General features: G+C 54.3%; 2 protein-coding genes across 3 annotated transcripts; both read right to left on the reverse strand.

Annotated features, from left to right (window-relative positions):
- Positions 1-1,850: 1,850 nt before the first annotated feature.
- Positions 1,851-9,650, reverse strand: SLC35B2 (solute carrier family 35 member B2). Its single transcript, XM_057369921.1, has 5 exons — positions 9,599-9,650; positions 8,550-8,664; positions 5,671-5,864; positions 5,214-5,374; positions 1,851-3,942 (listed from the first exon to the last, which is right to left on the reverse strand). Exons 1-5 carry the CDS (start codon positions 9,648-9,650, stop codon positions 3,004-3,006), a joined length of 1,461 nt encoding a protein of 486 aa, XP_057225904.1. The 3' UTR covers positions 1,851-3,003.
- NFKBIE (NFKB inhibitor epsilon) lies at positions 9,519-23,928 on the reverse strand. 2 transcript variants are annotated; one of them, XM_057370802.1, is made up of 7 exons: positions 23,565-23,928; positions 23,419-23,528; positions 12,945-13,047; positions 12,194-12,425; positions 11,938-12,026; positions 11,406-11,654; positions 9,520-11,084 (listed from the first exon to the last, which is right to left on the reverse strand). In XM_057370802.1, the coding sequence occupies exons 1-7, from the start codon at positions 23,802-23,804 to the stop codon at positions 11,016-11,018; spliced, it is 1,092 nt and encodes a 363-aa protein (XP_057226785.1). In that variant the 5' UTR covers positions 23,805-23,928; the 3' UTR covers positions 9,520-11,015. The 2 variants fall into 2 exon arrangements, with proteins under 2 accessions (XP_057226777.1, XP_057226785.1); XM_057370794.1 differs by having other exon boundaries at positions 9,519-11,084; positions 23,419-23,928.
- Between the last annotated feature and the right edge of the window lie 1,008 nt (positions 23,929-24,936).

Consider the following 24,936-nt stretch of genomic DNA (forward strand, 5'->3'; position numbering starts at 1 on the left):
CCTGGCAGAGTCTCTTGTGTTTCACGCCTACTCTATGGAGGAAAATGTCTCAGCTTGTTCCTGAGGGCATTGAACAGCTGGCCTATCCTGTGCCCTGACTGGTTTTCTGAGCCCTCTGGGTGATCTTCACCCCTTCCATGCCCAGGCAAGATGAAATGGGTGGAAGGAACACATGACCTTCTGTGCAGGTGGGGTCACCTCCAGTGGGCACTAATTTTCCATCTSGAGCAGTGTATCCCCCACAGCCTGGGACAAAAATTCAATCTGCATTGGTCAGCTGGGTGAGCTGTGCCAGGGCCTGAGTCTGGGCTGCTGACTCCTGGTTTGACGTGAGCATCCCTGGGGCAGGACCGTGGCAGGAGCCATCTGCCTGTTCCATTGCAGTATGGAACACGGTGTGGAGTGACAGTTCAAGACCATAGTCAAGCTGCCTCTTGAGCCATTAGGCTGAAGACTGTTCTTTTCCTCCCCCCTCCAGCCTGCCCCTTTGGCCTGCTGCAGCCACTGGGTATTTGGAAATACATGGACTCTCTCCATCTGTGTCCCAGATGACAAGTCTTGGACATCACTTATGGTTGAACTGCCCYTAGCAGTGAGCTCACACCGCATGACGTTTGTCACCCCTGGCCATAATGGCCATTGGGGTTTGTCAGGGAAAAGTGACACCAACATTGAGTTCTCTTGCTGCCTCTGTGCCAGCTGCCACAGGCGTAAAATGGAATGGGCTTTAGACAGTATCCATGTTTAACAGGGAGGCAGAGCCTGCACATCAAGACACTGAACACTGTGCTGCCAGTGTGGGTGCAGCCTGTTGGGGCCATGCTGGAGCTGAGCTAGCAAATTTTTCAAAAGAAAGATTTCTCTCTGGAGAGCAAGTTGGTGCCGAATACCAAATCAATAAAATTTAACCTTTTAAGTTAATGTTCTGGGTGTTCTTTTTCCACTAATATTTTGTTTAAATCTACATTTAAAATAGAAAGCTTATCACTTTGTATCCTATTCCTAACTCGGCAATGTGAGGTTTTGTTGTTTGTGTTTTGTTTTTTTTTAAATCAAAGGAAATTCCCATTCCCTTTTCAGTCTGTCACAGATGATGGGGACAGACAKTTGGGGGAGTTTGTAGAACAAGATGAAAGATGTTGCTCAGGCACTTCCAAAAGCTCAGAGCTAGAAAAAGACCCCAGGTAAAACTGCAGGAGAGACAAATGTGCTGAAGCTTGGGCTGTGCTCAGCACCAGCTCTGGTATCCCTGCAGGCTCAGCTAAGCCACCTCCTGTTTCTCTTGTRACCCTCACCTGAGTCTCCCCTTTCCCTAGCCCTGTTAGCCCCCAGTCCTGTCTCTGACCCCAGAATCACCTCAGCCTACAAGGTTTTTCACTAGGCCTCCTGTATCTGCCAGTAGGATGGATCATGCACACCTCAAGCCTCGGGCTGGTGCAGCTACAGCCCACAATGCTACAGCACAGGTGGCCCGGGCTGGCATCACTTCTCTGTAACTACACCCACTGGAATTCCTGAAGTTGCACCATGCAGGGGAATCCAGGAGCCAAATTAGACTCGGCCTAATGGCTCCACTGCCTCCCACCAGCATAAGCAGCATTCCAAAGCTGCCTATGCTCCCCAGATGAGTGTGCAAGGATCTCCTGTCAGGCCTTGCAGCTTTGGGTGCAACCCTGATTAATAACTGCCTTGGCAAAGAGAGAGAGAGGCACTTGTGTTTGGAAAGATAGTTTTGCACTCCTAGAGAAATGAGTSAAGTAGAAGAGTTGGAAGTCTCTCCCTCATTTCCAGGTACATGGGAAAAAAACCTCAACCAACCAAAAAAACCCCCACATTTACACCCATGGCACTCTATGCAGCATATTTTTAATTTAATAAAATAAAAAGAGGAAAAAGTTGCCTTGCAAAAGTACCAAAACCTGCTGGTTTGTCAGGTTGTGTTGATGAGAAAAGGATTGACCAGTAAAACCCAGGCTTCTGGGGAAGAACAGCTTTCACTCCTCCATCCCCTGCTGTCTGTGGAGCAGGAACAAGGCACCGCTAGCGGGCTCTGCCCCATGTCCCAACCCTCCAGGCACAGACTCTGGCTAGCCCCTGGGAAAACCAGGGCCAGTGCCTCCAGGTGGCAGGAAAAAGAGGGATTGTTTGTGCTTGTCTGAATGGCAACTGCAAATCCCAGAAACCATGGCACTGAGGGACCCAGAGGTCATGCTGAGGCTTCTGGGCTGCACAGCCTTTGGCCTGTAACAGCAGCAGATGTAACCAAAAAGCAGCCTTGAAGGACTTGGCAAGCCTTCASGTGCTGCATAAAAATCAGCCTGGGCTGAGGGGTGCAAAGAAAAGTGTCTTGGAGCAGGGACAAAAGCAAAAAAAAAACCAAACAGGGAGGTACTGGCTTTCACTGCAGTGCCCTCCCAGAGCAGCTCGCAGGCCTGGGGTAGGATAGGCTGGGAGTCCTTCCCTTAGCCATGCCTATACTACCCAGAGCCCCTCCTGGAATGGAGGAAGAGAGCTCCCCACCCTTTGATGGGCTCAGCTTGGGACATGCCACACTTGGAGATGTTTCAAAAAGAAACCTAGTGTTTTGCTTGCCCATTCCTCCTGCCAAGCTCTGTGGTACTACCAGAAATGGAGGAGCATTAGCCAGAGGCAAGACAGTGCCAGGGAAGAGTTCCCTTTTTCATCAGTGACTTGGGGGAGAAGCCACAAGACAGAGGTGGGGCAGGAATACCAGCAGCCCCATGCTGGTGTGCCCCCAGGCCTGTGCCTTGGCTGTCTTTGACCTGTTAAGGCAAATGGAAAGGTTTGGAGCTGCATCAGCCCACAGTATTTCCTAGGCTTATTCCAGCCCCTTTCCCAGGAAAAGCAGGTGGAAAACTGAGTCATTGGTCCTGCCTATCCATATCCCACTGCGCTCCTCAGTGGGYTTTGAGAAATAAAGCAAGTACACTTGAGTGGAGGCAGGACAGAGGGCATGGCTTAAATGCCATAGCCTCAGCTTCCTTAGACCTTTTGTACCGGGGTCTCGCCTGGTGGAAGTTTCTTACTGCGCTTCTTCATGCGACTGCGGGCATAGACACGGAGAAAGAGGGCCATGAAGACAACAGCTATGCCCAGCCCACCCACAACAGTGACAGTGTGCCCATAGATGAGGCAGGAGAGGAGGATGGCAAAGGCCTGTCGGAGTGTCATGATGATGGTGAAGACAGCTGCCCCGAACTGGTTGATGGTGTAGAAGATGAAGAGCTGGCCACAGGCAGAACACACAGAGAGCAGCACAGCGTGGGCAGTGAACTCTGAGTGGCGGGCCATGAAGTGCAGCGACTCCAGCAAGGCACCCTGCTCCAAGAGCGAGCCCACGGTGAAAAGGCAGGAGAAGACGTTGACGCCAAACATCATCTGCACGGGAGACATCTTGTAGGTGAAGAGAGCGTCCTGCCAGTTGGAGGTGAAGCTGTCAAAGATTATGTAGCCAGCCAGGAGCACTACGCCAGAGAAAGTGGTGACAGTGGACACATGCCTGTTAGGAGCGCTGGAGAGCAGGAACATGCTGACCCCCACGGAGATGAGGGCAGCAGTCAGGTACTCCCAGTACTCGTAACTCTTGCGTGATACCAGTTTGCCCATCATCATCACTGGGATGACTTTGGAGGCCTTGGCCAGCACTTGGGTGGGGAAGCTGATGTATTTGAGTGCCTCATACTGACACCAGCTGCTGAGAATGTTGGAGAGAGAGGCAAAGGAGTATTTGTACATAGGAGCCCCATGGCGTGGCTGCTTGGTCAGGGCGCAGTACAGACCAGCCACYGTGAAGGCCAGGATGCGGTTCATGAACACTAGGAACTGGGAGTCCTTGAACTTCTCACCAGGATCTGTTTCAGTGGCACCATACGTTCTCGTCATCACACGCTCCTGGAGGACACCCCATGTGAGGTAGGAAACCTGCAAAGCAACAGGAGCACGGGRAGAGTCAGGACCCACAACAGCAACTGCCAGCAACCACAGAAAGAAGAGACCCCAGGAGATCCTTGCTTTCCCCAGTGTTGACTCATCTGCTTGGCAATGATTCCCTGAGACACTGGGAGACAGAACCACCCGGCACTCCACCTGTCTGAGGGAACCTGCTGTCCTGTTACAACCAGGAACATCCTGTTCCAAACAAAACCTGCTCAGTGTACAGGGGAGAAAAGCCCACAATGCAAACATCCTGGTGTACAGCAAGTAGATACACTTCGAGCTGCTTTAAGCCCGTGGAACCAGACTGACAGAATCAGGGGACATTACTGATACAACGCTGCGGTTTTGGTGCCAGCTCCCTGCGGCAGGTCCTGGCAGTTTTCCCAGTGGCCTCTGCATTGGTTTTCACTTCCAGCTCCCTAGGCCTGGTTTTCACATCCAAATCAATTCTAGTTTCAAACACAGCAGACGAAATTGTCCACCAGGGATTATCAGTGTCCTGGTTGTCATCTCCACTACTTCTGCTGCAACAACACCAAGCCCCTCACAGAAGTAACACAGACTTCCTCTTAGCACATATCTCCCAAGGAACTAAGGCACAAAGAGATGGAAGAACTTGGTGGCCCACAGCAAGTCTGAGTGAGCTGCGAGAGTAGGCCAGAAAATGAGTCTGCTCCTGGCTGCAGACACCTGGGTTTTTCTATCCCGTGTCCACATTACTATTTTTAGTCCTCATAGACCCAAAAAGCTGCCCCTCCTAATGATGCAGGCTATAGCTGATACTTGGGGAATCTAAGATTTCAAAGTCCTGTTTATCTGTAGCTGAATGCAGTATTTTCTCCACTACACAAATTCAATCCATAAAGGTAGAATGCATCAGCCCCAGACAATGACCCAGGGGAGAGCCTGGGAGATAAGAAGGCTCAAACTATCTGCTGATCTGACATCAGCCAGAACAAAAGCAGCCCTAACAATCTGCTGAATCACAGACTTTTCAGAGTTTTCCCTATCCATGGCTCTAGAGGACTGTGACCAAACAGACAGGATGCTCCAATCCGAATGACAAAAGCTAAATGGACTGCCATAGCCCTCAGAGGTGGACTGTACTGGTTGAGAGGCTGTCCCAGGCCCCAATCCTGCCCTGATCAAGGACAGCACTGTATCCTTGATCTTCAAGGAACTGACAGTGACTAACCCACTGGCCACCTCCTCCTTCCACAGTGGGACAGACACATACACATACATAGGACCCTTACCTGCAGACCAGCAGCACAGAAGAGCAGCTTGAAGACCTGTCGGGCTGTGGATGACTCTGTGGGCTCTGCTCGGGGTGGCAGGGAGCCATCCTCCTGGTGTACAGACTTCACTTCAGAGCCAAACACGCATGATTTGATAACAGGGAAGCAAATGCCTCGGCCTGAACAGGATAAGAGAAGATGGAGACACAATTAACCAAAGCCTGGGCACCACAAGCTGCACCAGTTTGAGTGGTGAAGCCTCCTTCCTCACTAGCTTCCAGATCTGATGGCATGGGTGCCTCAGAGAAATTTGTTTCAGGACAGCACCTAGACAGCACTGTGAGTAGGGATGCAGCTCTGTGAGTAGCCCAAGCTTGACAAAGCAGACTGGGGAAACAACCTGAATGGGCTAGACTGAGGGGGTGCAGAGAGCTCCAAGGGATGCAGGATGTGGAAGGGAAGCTACTGCCCCTACCTGTCTCCAAGTAGTTCCTTCTCTTTAAGTACTGGATGAGGAGGAATCCTGGCACCACAATACTCGCATAGCCAGCAGCATTAACAAAGAAACGGAAGAGCCAGAAGTCACCCCATGAGTCCTCCAGGGCAGGGGCAATCTCTTCACCAGTAGCCATCGTAGGGAGGGAAGCCAGCACGAGGGGMAGGCAAAATCTGCAGAAAGAGGAAGAGGCAGGTGGCAGGCTACTGGTATATGAGCAGCTCCACTCTGTATGCCTGCAATGCCCAGCACCCAGCCTGCTCCTCACCACCTGTAATACCCAGCACCCAGATCCCACAGCAGCGACAACAGTGATGCTGGCAGCACATGGAGTAGGAAAAGTCCTCTGGAACTGAAAAGCACAGACCAGACATCTATGTTTGCTTCTGTTAAAGGTGGTTGCTCTGGAACATRTGGACTTAGAACCTTGGATTCCCAGGATTAGAGAGAACACTCTTGTAACCATCTGATTTCGACAAGACTCTTTCTCCACATGCAAAGAGCACTTCACACCTCACCTTTATCACAGCTTTTGGGCAGAAAAGGAAAAGGTCACTGAATGGAAAAACTGACTCCTGCCTAGAAGCTCATGTTTCAAGCCTGTGGCCATGAGCAGCCTTCCTCTGGAAGCAAACAGTTCAGAGCATTCCCCTCCAGCTAATCAGGTGAGTGGCAAGTGTTTGGACTGCCAGCCTTCCCCACCTCCCAGAGCAGCTCTGGAAGTGTGCCAAGGCATTCCCCACAGCTCAGAGGAAATTACCAGGGTTCACCCGCTTGGCAAAACACAGCCAGAAAGCAAGGCTGGAAAGGAACTTTCCTACAGCTATCTGGTTGGGATTTTACCAGGACTATCCAATGAGGTATAGCTAATATTCTTCAGCTGTAGCTGTAGGGAGTGAYCTAGCCAGCTTTAAAACAGCTTTAATAGGCCTTGAAGGAGTTCTTCCCTCCACTGTCATCTCCCTCACAGAGGCAAACCTGTAATATTCAGTGGTAYCAGGTACTCAACAGAATGAGCAACCAGGCAAGAACTTCCTACACCCGAGGCCACCTGCATCCTTCCCTCACACAGCAAACTGCAACTTCCTGAATCAGGAAGAAGGTTTCCCTGGTCCATGCTATATCCCTGCCCGTTTCCTCAGTGGAGAAAGCCTCCCAGTTGCCTAAGGGGCCAGGTAAGGGTGCTGCGGGCTGGCTAAATAAACACACACCAGAAAAGTTTCTGTGACTGAAAGCGATAGAGATGTTAATTCCTCCTCCCACCAAAAAGTGAGTCAGAGGAATTTAGGGCCTGTTTAGGGGTGTATGTAGCCCCAGTATTGTACAGCTGTGACTTCTGGTAGCCCTCATATGAAACTCAGAGATTTACAAACTTAGAGCTTTAAAGGCAAGAAAGTCCCCTGCCAATTCATGAGCAAGCACTCCCACCAACCTCTTGTCCCCTTGGGAAAGACCTCAGGGGCTTTTCYTATCTTCAGTTGCTGTGGCCAGGCCCCTGGAGTTCAATAACCTGACCAAAGCTGAGGCTGTGTTTCACCCAGAAATCTCCCTTCTATGACTTAAAGGACAAGAAATTCCTAGCCCAGGGAGAAGTGCAAATGGCTAGGGGTGGATTTATTMGCCTGCTTCCCATAGAAAAGACAGTTTGACACTTCCACTCCATCTCTCCTGCTGCGGAGCATCAACACAGGCTGTACAGGTGCTGTGGGATGCAAAAACAGGGGTCGGTGCTGGCACCTAGGGCTGAAACTGCCATGTGCTCCTGGGTTCGCCCATATTAAGTAGTCGTGRCTGATGGCGGGGTGCAGAAATGCCGTTCACTTTTGCAGAAGTCAGATATAGATGACAGGGTCGGCTGCCACGTTTCCAACTTGACAGGGACTGTAAGCTCTGTTCAGCACGACTGCACTTGCTGTTATCCCGCCAGCTCYTGCAGCGCTGCCATGGGAGGAGAATCAGCTCTGCTCTCCCACAGCGACCGTGAAGAGGAGGCTATGGAGGGACAATGGCCCTCTATGCCTGCGCTAGCAATTCCCAGGCCCCGAGAGCTGACTCAGTGCAGCAGGCCCTGCCCTCCCTGCCGAGGCTGCGAAGGAACAGGGACGCCACTGTTACAGGTAGAAAGCGGGGGGGGGGCTGAGCAGGCGACGTGCTGAGGCATGAAAGGAGCCTTAGTCTGGGGCCTGCGGAACAGCCCAGGAGCCGAGACAACAGCCCCGGCCGCTGCTCCCCTGGGCACAGCAAGGGCAGCTCCCAAAGCGCTTCGGAGCCAGGCTGGCACCCAGCCCCCTGCCTGGGATGCACAAGTGGGAGTCCCGGGTTTGAAAAAGATCCCTGCCTACAGCCCGATACTCTCGAGCGCGCCTCCGGCGCCTGGAAGGGCTGAGGTCAGAGCCCAGCTCAGAGCTGATAAGTATATGCTAACAGCTCGGGWTCTCATGTCTCCTCCCTGTCCCTGTCCCTGCACGCAGCCAGGTCACAGCGGGGACCTGCCGCTATCCGCCCACGGCCGACCGCCACCTCTGCCCAGGGGCCACGAGCAGAGGCACCGGGCTGCCGCTCCCCGCCGGCCGTGGGGCACCCTCCGAGGGGGCCCGGCCGGGGAAAGCCCTACGCTTGCCGCTCCGGGGCTTGACTGCCCCGAGGCTCCCTCTATCCAGGGACGGGGCCCGCGGGAGAGGCAGCGCCCGGCCGGCTGCGGGGTGAGCGTGCCCCGGCGCCGCCTCCCTGCCCGGCGGCCACGTTCGCAGCGAGCGGCCGGCAGCGCGGCTGCGGCCCTCGCCCGCCCTCACCGAGCGGGGCGGCTTCCACCCGCGGCCCGGCCCGGCCTCCGCCTCCACCCCGGCCTCGCTACCCACCTGCGGCCCGGCCCCGGCCCGGCCCGGTCCCGGCCGGCTCCCCTCGGCTCCGCTCCCGGCGGCAGCGGCGGCGGAACCCCCGCCCGGCGGGCGCGCTCGGCGCCCCACAGCGCCCCTGCCGCTCCGGAGGGACCGCGGCGGGCGGGGCGGGGACCGCGATCACCGGATCACAGAATCCATCGGGTTGGAAGAGACCTGAGATCATCGAGCCCAACCTATGACCGAACACCACCCTGTCAACTAGACCATGGCACTGAGTGACACGTCCAGTCTTTCCTTAAACACCTCCGTCTATTCCAATGTCTAATTACCCTTTCTGAGGAAAAATTTCTCTTAGCATCCAACCTAAATCTCCCCAAGCACAGCTTGAGGCTGTGTCCTCTTGCTCTGTCACTGGCAGCCTGGGAGAAGAGGCTGATCCCCACGTGGGTACAGCCTTCTTTCAGGGAGTTATAGAGTGACAAGGTCTCCCCTGAGCCTCCTTTTCTCCAGGCTAAACATTCATAACCCCCCCAGCTGCTCATCATAGGATTTTTGCTCCAACCCCTTCACGAGTTCTGTTACCTTTCTCCAGATATGCTGCAGCACCCTCTTGGAGTGGCCCACAACTGGACATACGACTCGATGATGCAGCCTCACAAATAGAGAGGGATGATCACTTCCCTGGTCCTGATGGCCACACAATACTTCATTCAAGGTGGAAGCCCTCAAAATGACCCCTGGGATCTCCCCATCCCTGGCCCCTGTTTCAGGGCAGTCCCCTCTGAGCTGCCAGCTCAGCACTGAGCACAGCCACCAAAGGGCTGCCTAAGGGCTGCAGGGCAGGATGGTGCCTTCTCCACCCCCAGTCCCACATCCCGTATCCCCGTCTCAGGCATGGCTGCAGAGCCAGCTGGAGCCATCATATGGCCACGCAATAACATTTTACAAGACATCTTTTTAAAACAAATAGTTTTATTCAAAAATAACAAAACAAAAAAAGTGCAGATCATTTGTTTCTGCCTTTTCCCTTTGCTCCCAGCTACAGCCCTGGCCCCACCACCCCATACCACCCTCGCAGCATTGGTCATTCCTTCTTTGGGCGGTCTGGAAGTGCCTCATGTCCCTTGTGAAGGCATCCTTGAAACAGCCCTGTGGATTTGCAGCAGGACTGAGGCCCTTCCAGAAGGTGAGAGGCAAAGATTTAAAAGGAACAGGGCATTCCAGGCCAGGACTGCTGAGGAAACCAGTCAAGGTCCCAGAGAGGCATAGGGGGGTCTCTATGCTGCTTTCCTGGCAGCATTCCCTTACAAGGGAGGAAGAAGACAAAACCTCACTTCAGAGCATCCTGGTTGCTTGCACCATCCAGTATCTGTCCCAAACAAYAGCAGCTGCTCCCAAGCAACAAGTGGGGAATTTCCTTGGCTGAGATGGGGTAAGGCTCAGTGCCTCCATTCCCACAGCACCTTTGGCTGCTGATTTCCTAATGCACYGCACGTGCTCCTCTGGCTGGAGAAGTGGCAGGGAAGAGTGGTGAGCTGAACAACAGAAGGGATGTRAAGGTAATGCTGCCATCTCCTCCACTTTCACCTGGGAGAATCTAAAACCCAGGGAAGACCCATGCCCTAAGTTTTTTAACTCCCTTACAAGCCAGGAGATGSGGCAGGATCCTTCTGTCCGCTTTGTCGAAGGGGAAACCATAGCACAGTAAAGCAGCAAGATGTCAGGCACAATGGCAGAAGCAGAGATCCACAACCTGGCCTTGTTGTGGGTCCCCTATGCTCTTTCTTCAGCCCTGCAGCCAGATGCTCAGCAAGACAGCATGGGAATAGGGCACGAGGCTGGGATCCCCCAGCCTCGGCCCTGAGCAGTAGAAAGGCTCTGCAAGTGGGGAAGGCCCTGTGCTCCCACTCACCTTCTGCGGTACGAACAACACGAGGGAGCAGGCAGACTGGGGGAACTCCTGCAGCCCTCGCAKCCCCAGGGCCCTGGGGTGATGCTCAGCCTCCTGATGCGGTGGGGTGGGGCGTGGGTTACAGCACATGACACCTCTGGTGCCCGCAGCAACAACAAACATTKATTAGAGTGAGTGTCGACTCTCTTCACCCCACACTTACTCTGATGGGGTGTCAGAGCATGCTCTGTCTGGCCTACAGTGTGAAAATGAGTCCTCTCCTGCTCCCTTGTGTATGCTGGAGATCCCCACAAGTCAGAACCATGGCAGGGAGGGGAAAATTCAGTCCTGCTGCAGTGCACAGATACTAAAAGAAAAGCCTCCCCYGTGTAGTGCTCATAATGCCACCTTCTTCCATCTCAGAAGGCAGCCTGAGGCAAACAAAACTTTTCCAAAGAGGAGAGGGGCAGTGGGATAAATCTCCCAAAGTGTCTCTGCTCCCACTGAACTGCAGGCAGGCAAGATTCTAGTGGGCAGTAGGGCAGCAGCACAGAGCAAGGAGGCAGCCCAACAGGCCAAAGGAGTCCATCCCCTCATTCAGAGCACACAACAGGCTTCCCTGAGATCTTCAGGTCATCGAAGGGCAGCAAGGCGAGGAGGAGCTGCAAAGACCAAGAGTATGGACATATTAAGGATCTGGGGGTGTGTCTCCACCGAGCTAGGGTAGAGGTCCAAAATATGCCCCGCATCCAGCCACACAGCCTCCCACCTCCTCAGGGAAGTGCCAAGAAATCCTGTCTTGGCTTTTATTAGGGCTTGAGGCAAAAGAAGGTTATACCACACACCCACAGAGCCAATGCCTACAATCTATAGGGAAGGACAGAAACACCTAGAAACTCCCCCTAGGAGATCCCCTCTAATCGCCCARCTCCTGCATTCCCTGACACAGTGGCAGAGCCACAGGCCTCCCCCCACAGACTCACATCATCGTTGCCATCAGCCAGGTCCTGGGCTGTCTCGTTCTCCATGTTCCTCAGCAGGGTGTCGGCCCCAGAGTGTGAGAGGATGGCGGCGATGGTAGCATCCTTGCGGCCCACAGCCAGGTGGAGGGGAGTGCACCCATTGTACATCTGGGCATCCACATACGCCCCATTATGCAGCAGGAACTGGACAGCCTTGCAGTCGTGGCACTCCACAGCCAGGTGCAGTGGGGTCTTCCCGCTTGTGCCCTCCTGCAACCCGCAGACCACAAGGGTGTGGGTGGGGAGTCCCCTCAGCTGGGTCCTGCAGCATCCACCCACATTTCTCTGACTGGGTGCAGAAGGGGCAGTCCCCACCCTGACTGCTGTCACAGCACCGAACAGCCTCTCAAGGACCTTTACTCTCTGCTCCTTCAAAATTCAGTGCCTCCAAGCCTCACAGCAGTGCCTGCCCCAAGGCTGAAGGGAGCGCCCAAGGGAGACAACCACTGGCCCAGCCTTTACAAAACATCACACTATGCCYGCCCAGTCTTACCCGAACGTCGATGTTGGCACCGCTCTCCAGCAGCAGAGACATCATTGCAATGTTCCCCTTCAAGGTACTGATGTGCAGACAGGCCAAGCCTGTGATAGGGAGGCAGAAGAGAGAGCCACAATCAGACCACTCTGGGGCACACCAATCCAGCCCCACTCTCATTCTGCTCTGTGCTCCTGGATCCCTGCATACATATCCCATGGTCTCTGCCCCAACCTGGCCACCAGCTGTGCACTGGGCTGCCCTCAGGTCTCACCTTGCCAGTTTTGGAGCTGCAGGTCCTGGTGGTGCCCACGGGGCTGAGTCGTGCCCTCCGGTGTGGCTGTGCCCTCCAACAGCTGCTGGGCACACTGCAGGCGCTGCTGCTCACAGGCCAAGTGCAGTGGGGTGTTGCCATTGCGGTCCTGCAGCCCAGGGTTCACTCCCTTGTGGATCAGCGCCTGGATCACGCTGGGCTGCTCCAGGTACACAGCAAGGTGGAGCGGGGTCTGGAGAGAAATTAGGAAAAGGGAGGATGCCCCGCAGGACACGAGGTGTGATGAGTCCTACCAGTCTCTGGGAGCCAGCCTGGCAGCATGGGCTGACTGTCATACAGGAGACGCCCATCCATGTCCTGAGGTTACATGTGGCTGACACTGGTGGGGTCACAGAGCTGTTCCCCTGTACCTCAGCTCAGGTTCACCCATGGAGACCGATCTCATTCTCCCAAGCTATCTACCCAGCCACATTCAACCCGTGCCTCTTCCCACCCTCCATGGCTGGCTGCAACATACTGGAGCCTTGCAAACTTCACTCCACAGTGCTGGCAGCTGTCACACTTCTCTCTCAAGGTATCTCCACCTCCCTTCCTCCCATCCCTGCAAAGAAGCTGCTCACACAGGATCTTCACCACACTCTGGGGGAAGCAGGTATGGAAGGAAAGAGGGGAAAGGATAGATCAATTGGGCATCTATCCAGGGAACAGCCTGCATTTCTCTTCCTCCCATCTGCCTATCACAACAGCATACCTGGAAAAGATCATTTTGGATCTCCAGCACCTCCCTGGGCAACTGTGCAATGCAGCAGAGTGCTACAGCTGGGACACAGTGGATAATGGCCAGATGAACCAACCTACAGAGGGGGTAATGGTGACAGGAGAGAACAGAAAAGAAAAGTAAGTCATGAGTACCATGCTCAGAAGRGGAGATCCTTCCCTACTGCGTGGAGTAATAATGTTCCTGCCTCTTCCAGTCCCCTTCCCTCCAGCTCGGAGCTCCTCCATCCTGCCCTCTCCCTGGGGAAGCTCAGCAGAGCGCCAAAGCAGGAACATGGTCTGAGGCTCCACAGGGCAGTCCTTTACTCTGATCCCCATGGGGACCAGACTGTCCCGTCCCTGCTGAGCAACACAGGGTCCTCCCTTGGACCTCACAGCATGTGTCGGGTTTCAATCTGCCACTGGCCAAAACCAGGCCTGCAACTGGTGTAGCTCCAAAGAGCCTGGAATGCGTTTCCCAGAGTCTAAGAGCTGGGTTTGATGGCTGTGGCGGAACATCTGGTCTGTGGCAGCCGCCTGGGGAATTCCAGTTCCCTGCTGCCAGCTGCACACTGTACTTCTGCTTTCCCCCCCAACAAAGGCGAGCAGTCAAAGCTGGCCAGGAGCCCAGGGCTAGCCCAAGATCAATTGCATGGCACAGTCCCTATGCCAGCCAATCTTCCGGTTCACACCAATTTCCTCTTCTCTCCCCTCCATCCTTCCCTTTTAGCACCATCGTGGCAGGGCTGGCACGCAGCCCACYAGCACAGAGGGACACCAGAGGTCAGCCAACAGAGCTTAGTGGCCAGCAGGGAGCCCTGGACCTCAGGACTGTGATCCCCACAGCAGTGGGGTGGCCAGGCAACACAGAGTCCCCCACACCAAAGAGAGCTTTTATTTCCAGACGGCCCATGCACAGTCAGAAGAGAAGTGAGAGCACAATGGGGGCAGAGCTGAGAGGGAATTTCCAGTCCTCCCYGCCAACCTGCAGTCTCCCAGGCACCCTGGGCTGAAGAGCAATCCTCCCACCACAGGGCAGCCCCCTCAAGCCAACCCTGGCCATGGTGGTCAGCACTGAGGAATAGGCAGCACCAAGGAGCAGGCAGCAGCTCCCACTCTGCAGAGCACAGCAGGCATGGGCTGAGCATCCTGTGCCCACCTCACACTGCACTGGAGGCCTTGGGTGGCCTCAGGCCGGAATCAGCTCTGAACTTAAGACTGGGCTCTGGCACCCCTGCTGCTTTGGTGGAGATTGATAGGGCCAAGGAATACAGGGTGAGAGCTGTGCCAGCCCTGGCAAAACACCCCACTTGCCAGACAGGCCAGCTTTGGGWTATCACCTGTGATGTAAGGAATAGAGAGATCCCTTCACAGGCAGAAGGGCAACACATGGCCTTAAAGCATTGCTCTAAGAAAAAAAGTGGGGCTGGGGCTGCCTTTTTACCAGTTGCACCAGGGACGTGAGTGTGCTGAGAAGCTCGGAGGCCAGTCCCAAAAAATGTCCTTTGTTGACTCCTCCCAAGTGCTGCTTGAAGATCAAGCCAGCATTCASGACTCCAGGCATCTTCAGTTGAAAGCAAATTTTGAGGGCAAAACAAGGCCAGCTCCTCTCCACTCTGCTGCCAGGATAGAGGCTGTGCCAAACAGGAGAGGCTTTTTCCCCAGGGAAGCCCCAGGTCATGCTACAGCAGGGARTTCCCCACTGGAAGGGGAGGCTAGTCACATTTGCCTCTGTACAGCCATGGGATGTCCCCTCACCGCCAGCACTCCCCGGGCAGGGGAGGGGGCTGCAAGCAGGGGCCATGCAGCCCCATGGGCARGGTCTGGTCACCCTCAGTGGACCATGAGGCAGAGACACAGCCAAGGGACCTGGACCAGGAGCAAGGCAACCAGCTGTAAGGATACCCCTCCCCTCATTAGGTTTTTGCTGACCCTAGCCTGGGTATGATTTGAGCAGAGATTCCCTGCTGGGTTTTGCATCAGACCCACAGTCCCTGTGGCAGCACCTCTGCTGAGGTGTCCTTTGCACACTTGCAGGGACAGCCCCTGTTTCTCCAAACCTGCTCTCAGGTACCACGTGCGGGAGGAGGCTGCAGGATCTGCCTTTTTCAGGTACAGCAGAGTTAAGACTGCTCAAGTAGGGGACTTTCCACAGCAATTTGGCTTSAACTTGTAACTGCTGGTGCTTTCTCTTTCCAGAGCCACGCTGGGCTCCCAGGGGAGAGAGCAATGCTCAGGGCTGTGTCCCACAGCAGACAGCCCTCCTGCCCCAGAAATCCCCCAGGCCCCAGTCACTACCCACACCACACCACACCACACTGTCATGTGGGGGCGAGTGGGGCAGTCACCCAGGGGAGGTGGAAACCCCCAAGAAGCCCTCTGCTACTGCCAGCACCTCACTCTTCCAGGTTTGGATGCCTTTGCAGCTCAACACAGCGGTGGAGCCACTCGGGGCTGGGCTGATACTGAGCTAGTTTGAGTATCCGTGCTGCAGAGGTAATGCGGGTGACCATCCCTCTGGGCAGAGCTCAGCCTGTCACCTTGCAGCTGGGATGTACCTGCTTTGAAGGATTGCTTTCCCCCTCCCCCTTCCTTCTCCACCCGGTGCAGCCCCCTCTGGGGCTTTCATTTCTGCATTCGTTCCCGCCTTTCCTCAYTACCAGCCCTCAACTTCCTGAAATGGCTGCAAGAACCATGAGCTACTTGGGGGAATCATAATAAGGCCAGTGGGCTGGGAGAAGCCCACCACGAGCACATGTGCACTGAAGTATTCTGTGCCACGGGCAGTGCTGCCAACCAGGAAYTGGGATTGTCCCCTGCTAACCCAGGAAACCTCCTACACCCAGGAGACCTGAGGGGCAGGCATCATGACAATCTCCACTTTTTTCCACCGAGGCTATGAGCACACCTCTCTCGATGCCACAGCAGCTGCGCAGCCCAGCCACTGTTGGCTGCTGTGTGCTGGCACACTGTGCCCAGCTAAGCCTAGAGCAAGAGCAGGACGATGGAGAGACAGCYACTCTCTGCCAGACACCGCTCCTCACGCAGCCACGGCCATGTGTCCTTGCCAGAACAAGCCCTCCACCCTGCCCCGCTCAGATCCTTGCCCATCCCAGCTTGTCTGCACATCTCTCTTGCCTGCTCCCTCCCTCTCCACGCTCTTGCTGGCAGTGCWCCTGGCTGCAGCCACGGGGGAGGGTGTCCAGCAGGAACTTTCAGAAAGGGCAGCGGGCAGTTTTAGAAAGGGCAAGGGATGAAGGAGCTGTGGGCAGGGGAAACACGGCGGGAGTACAGACTGCTGGGTAAATTCTCAGCTTTTCCACTTGCTCACGAGCTCCATCCTGGCATAAGGGGACTCARCACTGAATCACAAAGGTCCCATGGGCACAGGACATCCCTGGCACAAAGTGATCTATCCATCATCAGAGACATAACAACCRGAGAGCAGACAAGTTGGGGCTATCCCTGGAGATGCCCCTGAGACTGAACATGCCATGCCCAAGRTGGTCCTAGCTTAGGTACAGGAGAGCACCCATTTCCACAGTGCTGTCCATCTCCAACTTGAGTGACCTCAAGTATCCATCTGGAAAAGTTTCCACACGAGGACTGGAGGCAAGAAAACAGGGTAAGGGGTGACACCCAACTCTGRCACAGAAGCAGAACTGATGAAGTCCCACCAGTTCTCTGGCTATCCTTTTCCATTTCTCTAGAAAAGTGGCTGACCGTGCAGATCTGTCCGTCTGTAAAGCAAGACACCTTTTCCTCAAAGCAGCTTCTCCCTTCACTATCTCACCCCAGAAGCACTTAAATCAGGGGATCCAGCATTCAACTGAATTGGCTTTGACAAGTTTTTCTCCCTCTCTAGATAAGGTCCTTATCTGCAGCAGGAACAGCTCATTCCCAGCTCCTTGTTTTGGCTGAGTGGAGCAGTAGGAAATCATGCAAACAATTCACACAAGAAAAGCTTGTTCAGGGGAGGAAATGGCCCCAGCAGCAATAGAAAGCAGTGTGGGGGAGGAGGAAAACAGCAGGGAAATTCCACACTTACCCTGCTCTCCTGTTCTGGCCCTGTAACCTGCACTGCTAACCGCTTCCTCAGCCATGAGCATGAACCTCTGCCAGCAGGCTCAGCAAGCACAGCTTGATCCTGCCCTGCAGCCCTGAGCCAGCCCAGCCTGGCTCCCTTCCTTCCTCCCCACATACCAGTGTGATGCTGCCCCACTCCATAAAGCTGCTCCAGAGGCTCTCTGGCAGCTCCAAGGTGGATCCCAGCTGTCTTATCCCCATGTTCTGTGTTCCTGCCCTGGATCTCCTGTCCTGGAGGTTTCTTCTCCCCTTCCCTGCGAGGGGCACAGCTTGAATTTGAGTGGAAGGGGTGCTGGGATAGGACCGGAGAGAGACTTCTCATCCCCAGGCTGGAAGGATGCAAAGCCCTTTCAGGAACATTGGGTTCAGCATTCCTGATCTCCAGTCTGGGCAGCAGCTGCTTCCCAGCCTGCTGCTCCTGGGGCCAGAGTGAGGGATGGGAGCCAACAGGTGAGCAGAGGAGACAGTCTCACCGTTCCTGGGGTGCTGTGCAGAGGGTCTGGTCTGGGTGCTCGTGGATGTGTGGTGCTGGGGTGCTGGAGGCTGACTGTAGGAAGGCTGTGGGAGCCTCATTTTTTAGTGAGATGGGGATGAGAAGGTACCCTGGCCTCACACCCTCTAGACTCTGTACCCATACATTTGAGAATTTTGCTCCATTTCTGAGCAGATGGTGGGTCTGGGATTGCAGAAGTACTGAATATCAGATGCATGTGGGCTTTTCGCTACGAAACAAGAGGCCTGTCCTGTACTACCATCTTTTCCCAGATGGGCCATGCCAGAAAACAGGTCAGCCCACCCTAGCAGGGGCCAGTCACCATCAGAGAAGCATGTGAAAAATTTCAGTAAAAGCAGCAAACATCCCAAAAAGTTCACTGACTGTGGTAAATCCATTTCAAATAGAACAAACTCACACCTCATTCCTTAGGAGGCAAATACATTCTACAGTTTCTGTACACAAAGAGATATCTTGAGGTCAGAAGAACCTCTTACAAGAGCCTGTACAATACACCCTAGCAATCATTTACAGCCCCACAGGTATCCTCACTGGTGCAGGATTTTCTTTTAATGAGGCACTAGCTGTGGGTATAACATAGCTCAGTGCAGCCCTATATCTGCCCCAGTCAGAGGGGCTTCCCACCCTGTGACAAAGATAACATCCCACACTGCTCATTGAGAGGCATGCAGAAACCACTCTCATAGCTCAGATCCCACAGCCTCTTCCTACACAGTCATGTCTGACTCCTCATTTATCCATATTACACTAAAAAAAAATCCAAACCCAAGCCAATAAAAAAAAATTTTCTTTGTTACATTAGCTGAGCTCAACCCCTTCCTGGGAGCAGTCGAACCTGCCTGCAGAGTGCAAGGACCTGAAGCGCTCCCCAGCTTGGCCGATCTGTTACAGCCAGGCTTCTGCATCCCAGGACATGGAAATTTCCAGTCATTATTTCCCTTCCTCTGTGCTGAAGTTCCCTGTGTCTCTCCCCAGTCCGAAGCAAACCTAGGCAGGCGGAAAGTCTGAAGAAACCTCCTCCAGGCTAGGCTGAAGTCATCCAAACAGGGAAAAAAACCTCTCTTGCATGCACAATCTCAGAAGGCTGCCAGGACTTACCCACTTTACAGCAAGGCTGTATGTGTGTGACTGTAGCAGCCAGCAACTTCTGGGGCATCCCAAAGGAACTTGTGTGGAGCTGTCTGACCATGCTTGGAGGGACACCAAGCTCTCCCCTGTTTACCAAATCCCTGAGCACACACGGAGTAAGAGCTGAGAGTTCAGGGACAGGGAGCTGGACACAGAAGAGAATTTCTTCTCCCTTCTCTTCATCCATGTTAGAACTCACTTTCTCTTTTACCCCACAATCGGCAGCATGCTAGGGAGTAACTTGGGATGGACTTAAATCCTGGCAATCAGGCAAGGAGGTTTCTTAAGCCCTTCTGGTAAAACCAAGAGCAACCCCATTTGCCATTAACTGTGGTCATCCCACTGTTGGGCAGCTGGCAGCCCAGCAAAGTAGGGGGTCTCCTAGCCTGACCAGCAACCAGCTCTGTTCCCTGCATAAGACTTCTTCAATCCTTCTCCTAAAACTGAGTCTGTCCAGTCCTCTGTTTCTTTTTCCTTGTTCTTTTACCTTTGCTGTCACACTCTGAGCACTCCCCCAGGTACACAGGGCACACGGGTTCAGCTACACCTATACAGCAGGGCAAGCAGTGAGCAAGCAGCCACACAGGAGCAGACAGCCTGAATGGGGACAACCTCTATTCCCCTGCTCACGGAAGATCTTCATCCCAGGACTACATGACTTGGGAAGGTTATGACTTGCACATGCCAAGTGGCTCTTTGCCTCTCAAGGTAAATCTTCATGCTCAGAGACAACCCATTCAGGCATGGGAGGCCCCTTCCCCACCATCATGTGGAGAAGAGTTCAGAACATCAGCTCCCACAGGGCCCTGATTTTACTTGATTAACTGTCCCCAAGCCCTTRTTAAGGCATTTCAGCCCACAAGCCACTGGCACGTGATTTCTTATCAGCAGATGGGGCACCACTTGTCTCTGGTGGAAGGAGGAAGTCAGGCTTCCTCTGCTCCCCTCCCTCCCTGAAACACACACCCAACCAAAACCACACAAGCCCATTTTCCATCTGAAGGAGGCCTAGGTCTCCCTCCTGTGACTGAACTGGGGTCCCCTGACCTTCACCCCCACAGARGTGCTGCACTGCTTTGCATACAAAGCCCCATGTGGAAGACAGTCACCCTCCTGMAGAGGTGCAGGCCCCAGCCTTTCCATCACCATGGCATCACCTACCAATGGCATRAAGTGGCATGTGGCCCAAGGACCAGCATGGGCAGAAAGGGAAACATGTTTTTAAGTGTAAGATAGACTGTATAATCCTAGAGAGAGGAAATGCTGCTTGATTTTGCACACTGATGAATCAACTCTGCCTCTCCAGATTTGGCAGAGGCTGGCATTAGCCAAAGGAAACAGGGAGGTTTTCCCTTGTGCTCGAACAAAACAGGTGATTCCTTCACACCACACGTCACCTCGAGGGAGCTGGTCCCACACACATCCTTTTCCCAGGATGCTGGAATTGTGCATGTGCCTGGTGAGGCTGGGAAGGATGCGTTTTCCTCAGTGAATCCTAAMAAAGGTTGAGGTGGTCTGGAAGCTGGGGCACACCAATACATCTGCCTGCAGTCTGCTCAGAGGTAGCCAGACCTACAGCCGGAATGCTCCTCTCTTYCCTTCCATGCAGAGCAATCCCATCACGGCCCAAATCAGCAGAAAGGGAGCTTATTTACATGGAAGAGACAGATATTTGGAATTTTGGGTCACAAGGAAGACAGATRCTCCGAGCAATCATTTGAGCTTTAGTGCACAGGGTTTACTCTCTAYGTGCCCACACAATAAGCAGAACACAGATCACTGCCCAAAGTGCACCCACCACCTTCCRCCTGCCACCCCACTCCTCATGCTTGAATTCTCCTGCCCTCACAGCTCAGCCCTCTCTCTCAGGGACTGATGTGCCAATGCCTGAACACTGCAGCTCTGACCTCTCTGAGGCAGAGGAGCTAGCTAGTGGCACTGGGGAGCCATGGAAAAGATGATGTTTGGGCAAATAATTCTTGGAAGACAGCACCCACGCATTTTACTGGCCATCATACCCCCATCTTCCCTGTTGGCCAATTTCCTTCCAGCCAAAGTGAGAYTCCTAATTTTGAGCTCAGAGAGAGACAGTTTTAGCCCCATTGCTTCATCCCGCCTGCACTGACGTTCCTTTCCTGCGGAGGCGGACAGGGAGGTATCCAAGGAGGATCCTGCTGACACTCCAACCACCCAAGCATGTGCTCCTCACTTCTGCCTCCACCTCCCATTCTTACCCCACAAGTGCCAGGCTGACAAACACAGGCACACCTTCTGATGGCACAGGTRGGTGAGCCTAAGGAAGCTATGGACAGTGAAGATCTTTTGTCAGATGTAGAGCCAAGACCTTTGCCAGCTCCCTTTGTGCAAGCTCAGAGCTCCTCTCAGCTTGGTACCAGCCAGGGCATTTGSGGAAACAGGAACTACTTTGCCAAACTTTTTGTATTTTCAAAATTACAATTTCAGGAAAGTGTAGTTGCCCAAGTCTTCTGAAATATAATGAGAGTATGATTTTAATTCCCTGCCTRGAGCTATTCTGTGGCAGACATTCAAAAAAGGCACACAAAGAAATGTGCTGCTGACAGAGATGAAAAGAAGATGGGTTAGTCCGGCCGGATGAAAGGGATGTAGCCTGTGGCCATCTGATCCCTTCTCTCTGGGGACCTTCTGTCACTGGATGAGCAATTGCTCCATAGATTTTAACATTACTATCAACCCTGACTTGTTTTCACATACAAAACTGGGGGCAGTTCAATGAGTYGCTGGGTGCTCACAGTCCCCATTTGCATTGACCTGAGTGGTGGATGTTCAGCACTTCTAAATATAAACGCCACCTACCTCTGCCACAGGGTCAGGAGGAGAGACAAGAATAGCAGAGGCACAAATCCACAGCCTCACCACTCTAACCACAAGAATAGTTTTTTTCCCAGCAGTGGGAGTAGATCCCAGGAAAGCTGTCTCCTGCGTGGACACGGCAAGCCCAAAGCTGTACAACCAGCAAACCTATTGCTACCTCCCTCACTCTTTACAGATTTCCTGCTCTGAACTGCACTGTGAGAGAAAACASAAGAGCAAAGGCAACTGTCTGGGAAGCCCTCTGAGAGCCTCTCCTGCCTACAGTAACCAAGGCACCGCTGATTAATGTTTTCCGAGTTTAAAGATGATTGGATTAGGTCTCTCCAAGCAAGTCTGACWGGCAAAGGGCTTCAACCACCAAACAAGACAGCCTCAAGCACCAAAAGCACCTCCAAACAGCTGCATCTATGGGGCTCACTAAAAAAAAAAAAACAAAAAACAAAACACTAAGAAAACACTAAGCAAAGAGTCCTGGGCACACCATGACAGACAAGACTGGGGGGAGAAGCATTACTTCCACAGCTCTGATTGAAAGACTCCTGGCTCTCTCTGTGGGCACCTTGGCTCTAGTATTACAGCTGGGAAAATTGGTGAAGCTCCTCCATTCTGATGAGCTGCAGAATCAGTGCCTAGATAGGACAGGACTAGAAAGCCTGTCTGGGGAGCGTGGGAGGTTGGGTTTAGTCTAATTTTGATTGCCATGAGACTTCCAACCAATCCTCAGAACAGATCCCACAGTAAGCATTAATGAACTAATTAGCAGATGGACAGACTCCTTTCCTAACAGGGAAGTAAACATTCGGGCCGTCTGTCTCCCAGCTCATCTTCACCTTCAATCCAGATGTGCTCTGTCAGGCCAGGACAGAGACAGCCTTCTTGCTGTGCCTGCTGCTGAAGACATTTGCTTGCTCATGTCACTCACTGCCTCTTAGTTTCTCTTCCTCTTGCACCATTGCTCAGTATTAAACTCCAGCCTGAGTTTGAGGCAAAGTTTTGCCCTCAACTGTGAGAACGCTTCGCTCGTGCTCTGTGTGTACACTCATGAYGAAAACCTTCCATCGAGGGAATGTACAACAGGAAAAAACGCTGTGATTAGCTGAAGGTAATTACCAGAAGCCAAACCAAATAACTCTGGCGTGATGCCTTGGCCCTTGAGAGGCCATTACGGATGTGGGAAGCCCCCCCACCATCAAGAGAAACACTTGTCTCTGTCACAGAAGCTCAGAAGAGCAGCCCTGCATCAGGGTGTGCATCACAACTGTGCCATAAGCTGCAGCTCTGGGGGCAAGTTGGCAAAGCAAGGTGATTCCCACCTGGAAGCAAACAGTTCTTGGGTTGATCAGTTGAGCAGTGTCTTACACAGCCATCCCAAGGTCTTGCCCTGCATAGCCAATCTTGTTTCAGGACTTGCTTATGGGCCACCTCACCCAGTCAAGCCTTCCCCATTGTGAAGGAAATGCTGCATTCTCTGGGGAACAGACAGTGAGGGGGGCTCAATTTGCTCCCCGCTCTCTTCTAGTTGGTAGCAGCCCCATAGCAAATGGAGGCCGCCGTCCTACGGTGAGTCCATTGTGTGCCATGTAGCCTGGGGTACATCTGTTCCTGCTCACACTGCTGGGCCTGGCTCAGACACCCATCACGCAAGTGAGAGGGGTCATCCACCCAAACCTAAAACAGGATGCCAAGCATCCACGCGCAGCTAGGCAAGGCGGGAGGYTCCCGGGACAGGGCCCAGGGCCTCCCAGCCCGGCTGAACGGATGCTCCTCGACAGAGGGCTGGGGACCACGGCAGGCAGAGCCTGGCTTAACTCTAGGCACCGGCTCCCCGCAAGGGGAGCAGCCGAGGGCTGCTGGGGCCTGCGCTTGCAGCTCCCCGTGGGTCACTCACGTGTCTCCGTCCTCCGAAAGGTAGGTGAGAGCCTCCAGCTGCTGCCGGCTGAGCCCCTCGGGCTGGGGCGGCGGCTCCTCGGGGCGGTCCCCCGGAGCCCCCGGGAGAGCCTCGGGCAGAGCCTCGGGCAGAGCCTCGGGCAGAGCCTCGGGCAGAGCCTCGGGCAGGGCGCCGGAGCCGTAGCTGGAGTCCAGGCGCTCCTCGGCGGTCTCGGCGAGGGTCTCCTCGGGGGCCTCGGGGGCGGCGGACGGGCCCTCGGGCGCGGCGGGGGTCTCCCTGCCGCCCGGCAGCGAGCGCAGTGACTCGATGCCCGAGTCGCACTGCCCGTCCTCGCCCTCCCAGCCCGCCGCTTCCTTGCGGCACTCGCCGCCCGCCGCCCGCGACATGGCTCAGCGCCCGCCGTTCCCCTGCCCCGGCCCGGGTCCCGCTCCCGGCCCCGCTGGCGGGGGGCTCATGGCCGGAAAGCCAGCGAGCGGCGGCCGGCGCACAGTGTAAGGGGCCACGGCTCCGCCTCCGCCGCCTCCTCCTCCCCCTCCTGCCCCTGCCCGCACTGACTCAGCCGCGCCGGGCCCGCCTGCCCGGGATTCCCCCGCCACCGCCCCGCCCCGGCACAGCGAGGGGCTGCCTCTGCCCGCCCTCTTCGTCCGGGGGAGGGCAGAAGCACCGAGAAAGACAAAAGTCACCTGTGGGCCCGGCAGCGTGGGCCAGGGTCGGCAGCGTGGGGCGCGCAGGGGAGAGAGGCGGCCACACTGCACTTCTCCACACTGGGCAGTGCAGGCCGGCGTGTCCTGGGCCTGCCTCCTCCCCTGCCCTGTTGGTTTGGGTTCTTTAAATAGCAGGCCGGTTTGCCAGGGCAGGGAGAGGTACCTTGTGAAACCAGGCGGTGTGTGGGTGAGGATGCTGTTGCGTGTGCAGGTGCTGACTGAAGCCACAGGCTCTGTAGGAAACAATATGGTGGATGTCACTTGTGGCAGAGAGAGGTGCAAACAAGACCTTTGCTCTTCACACGGGCATACATTAAATTGTTTCGCTCGCAAGACACCTTCTCATCTGTTCTGCCTTTACAGGAAAAGTCAGGAGGTGTCTGTMGCTGGCTGCCCAAGCTTCTTGGTCCAGCCACTTCCCACTACCTTTCTGTGTTGCAAATACAAATCCCAAAGCCCAGAGTAGGTGCCAGGGCTTACACAAGAACAGCCGAGACATAGAGATCAAAGCTGAAAACAGAAGGTCAAATGAAGGCCCAGCTCACTGCCTGTGAATGATTGACTGGACTGCATTTCAGTGCTCTACTCCCAGCACTGAAACACCGATGGTGTTCCTCCTGGATCTGTGTAGACATCGTGTAATTACCTTCCTGAGTCCCAAGCAGTGGGCTTTCCTCAAAAGACAACCTAGATACCTGTGAACACAGCTGACACTTTAAAATCAGTTTCACTTTTTGCTTTTATTGCTTGAGGTGAATTTCAGTCTCTGCAGGGTGCCAGTTTTTCCAGTTCAGCTGAGCAGGAAGGGAACAAT

This window comes from Malurus melanocephalus, unplaced genomic scaffold (genome assembly GCF_030028575.1).
Source record: "Malurus melanocephalus ecotype Western Australia unplaced genomic scaffold, MMel_1.1 scaffold_5, whole genome shotgun sequence".
NCBI lineage: Eukaryota > Metazoa > Chordata > Aves > Passeriformes > Maluridae > Malurus > Malurus melanocephalus.

Excerpts from the sequence above, each read along its gene's own strand:
- NFKBIE (XM_057370794.1), bottom strand. The coding sequence starts at position 23,804 with ATGTCGCGGGCGGCGGGCGGCGAGTGCCGCAAGGAAGCGGCGGGCTGG. Across the intron at positions 13,048-23,418 it reads CTTTCGGAGGACGGAGACAC|GTTGGTTCATCTGGCCATTA; the intron begins GTGAGTGACCCA and ends CCCCCTCTGTAG. Across the intron at positions 11,655-11,937 it reads GTGCCAACATCGACGTTCGG|GAGGGCACAAGCGGGAAGAC; the intron begins GTAAGACTGGGC and ends TGCGGGTTGCAG.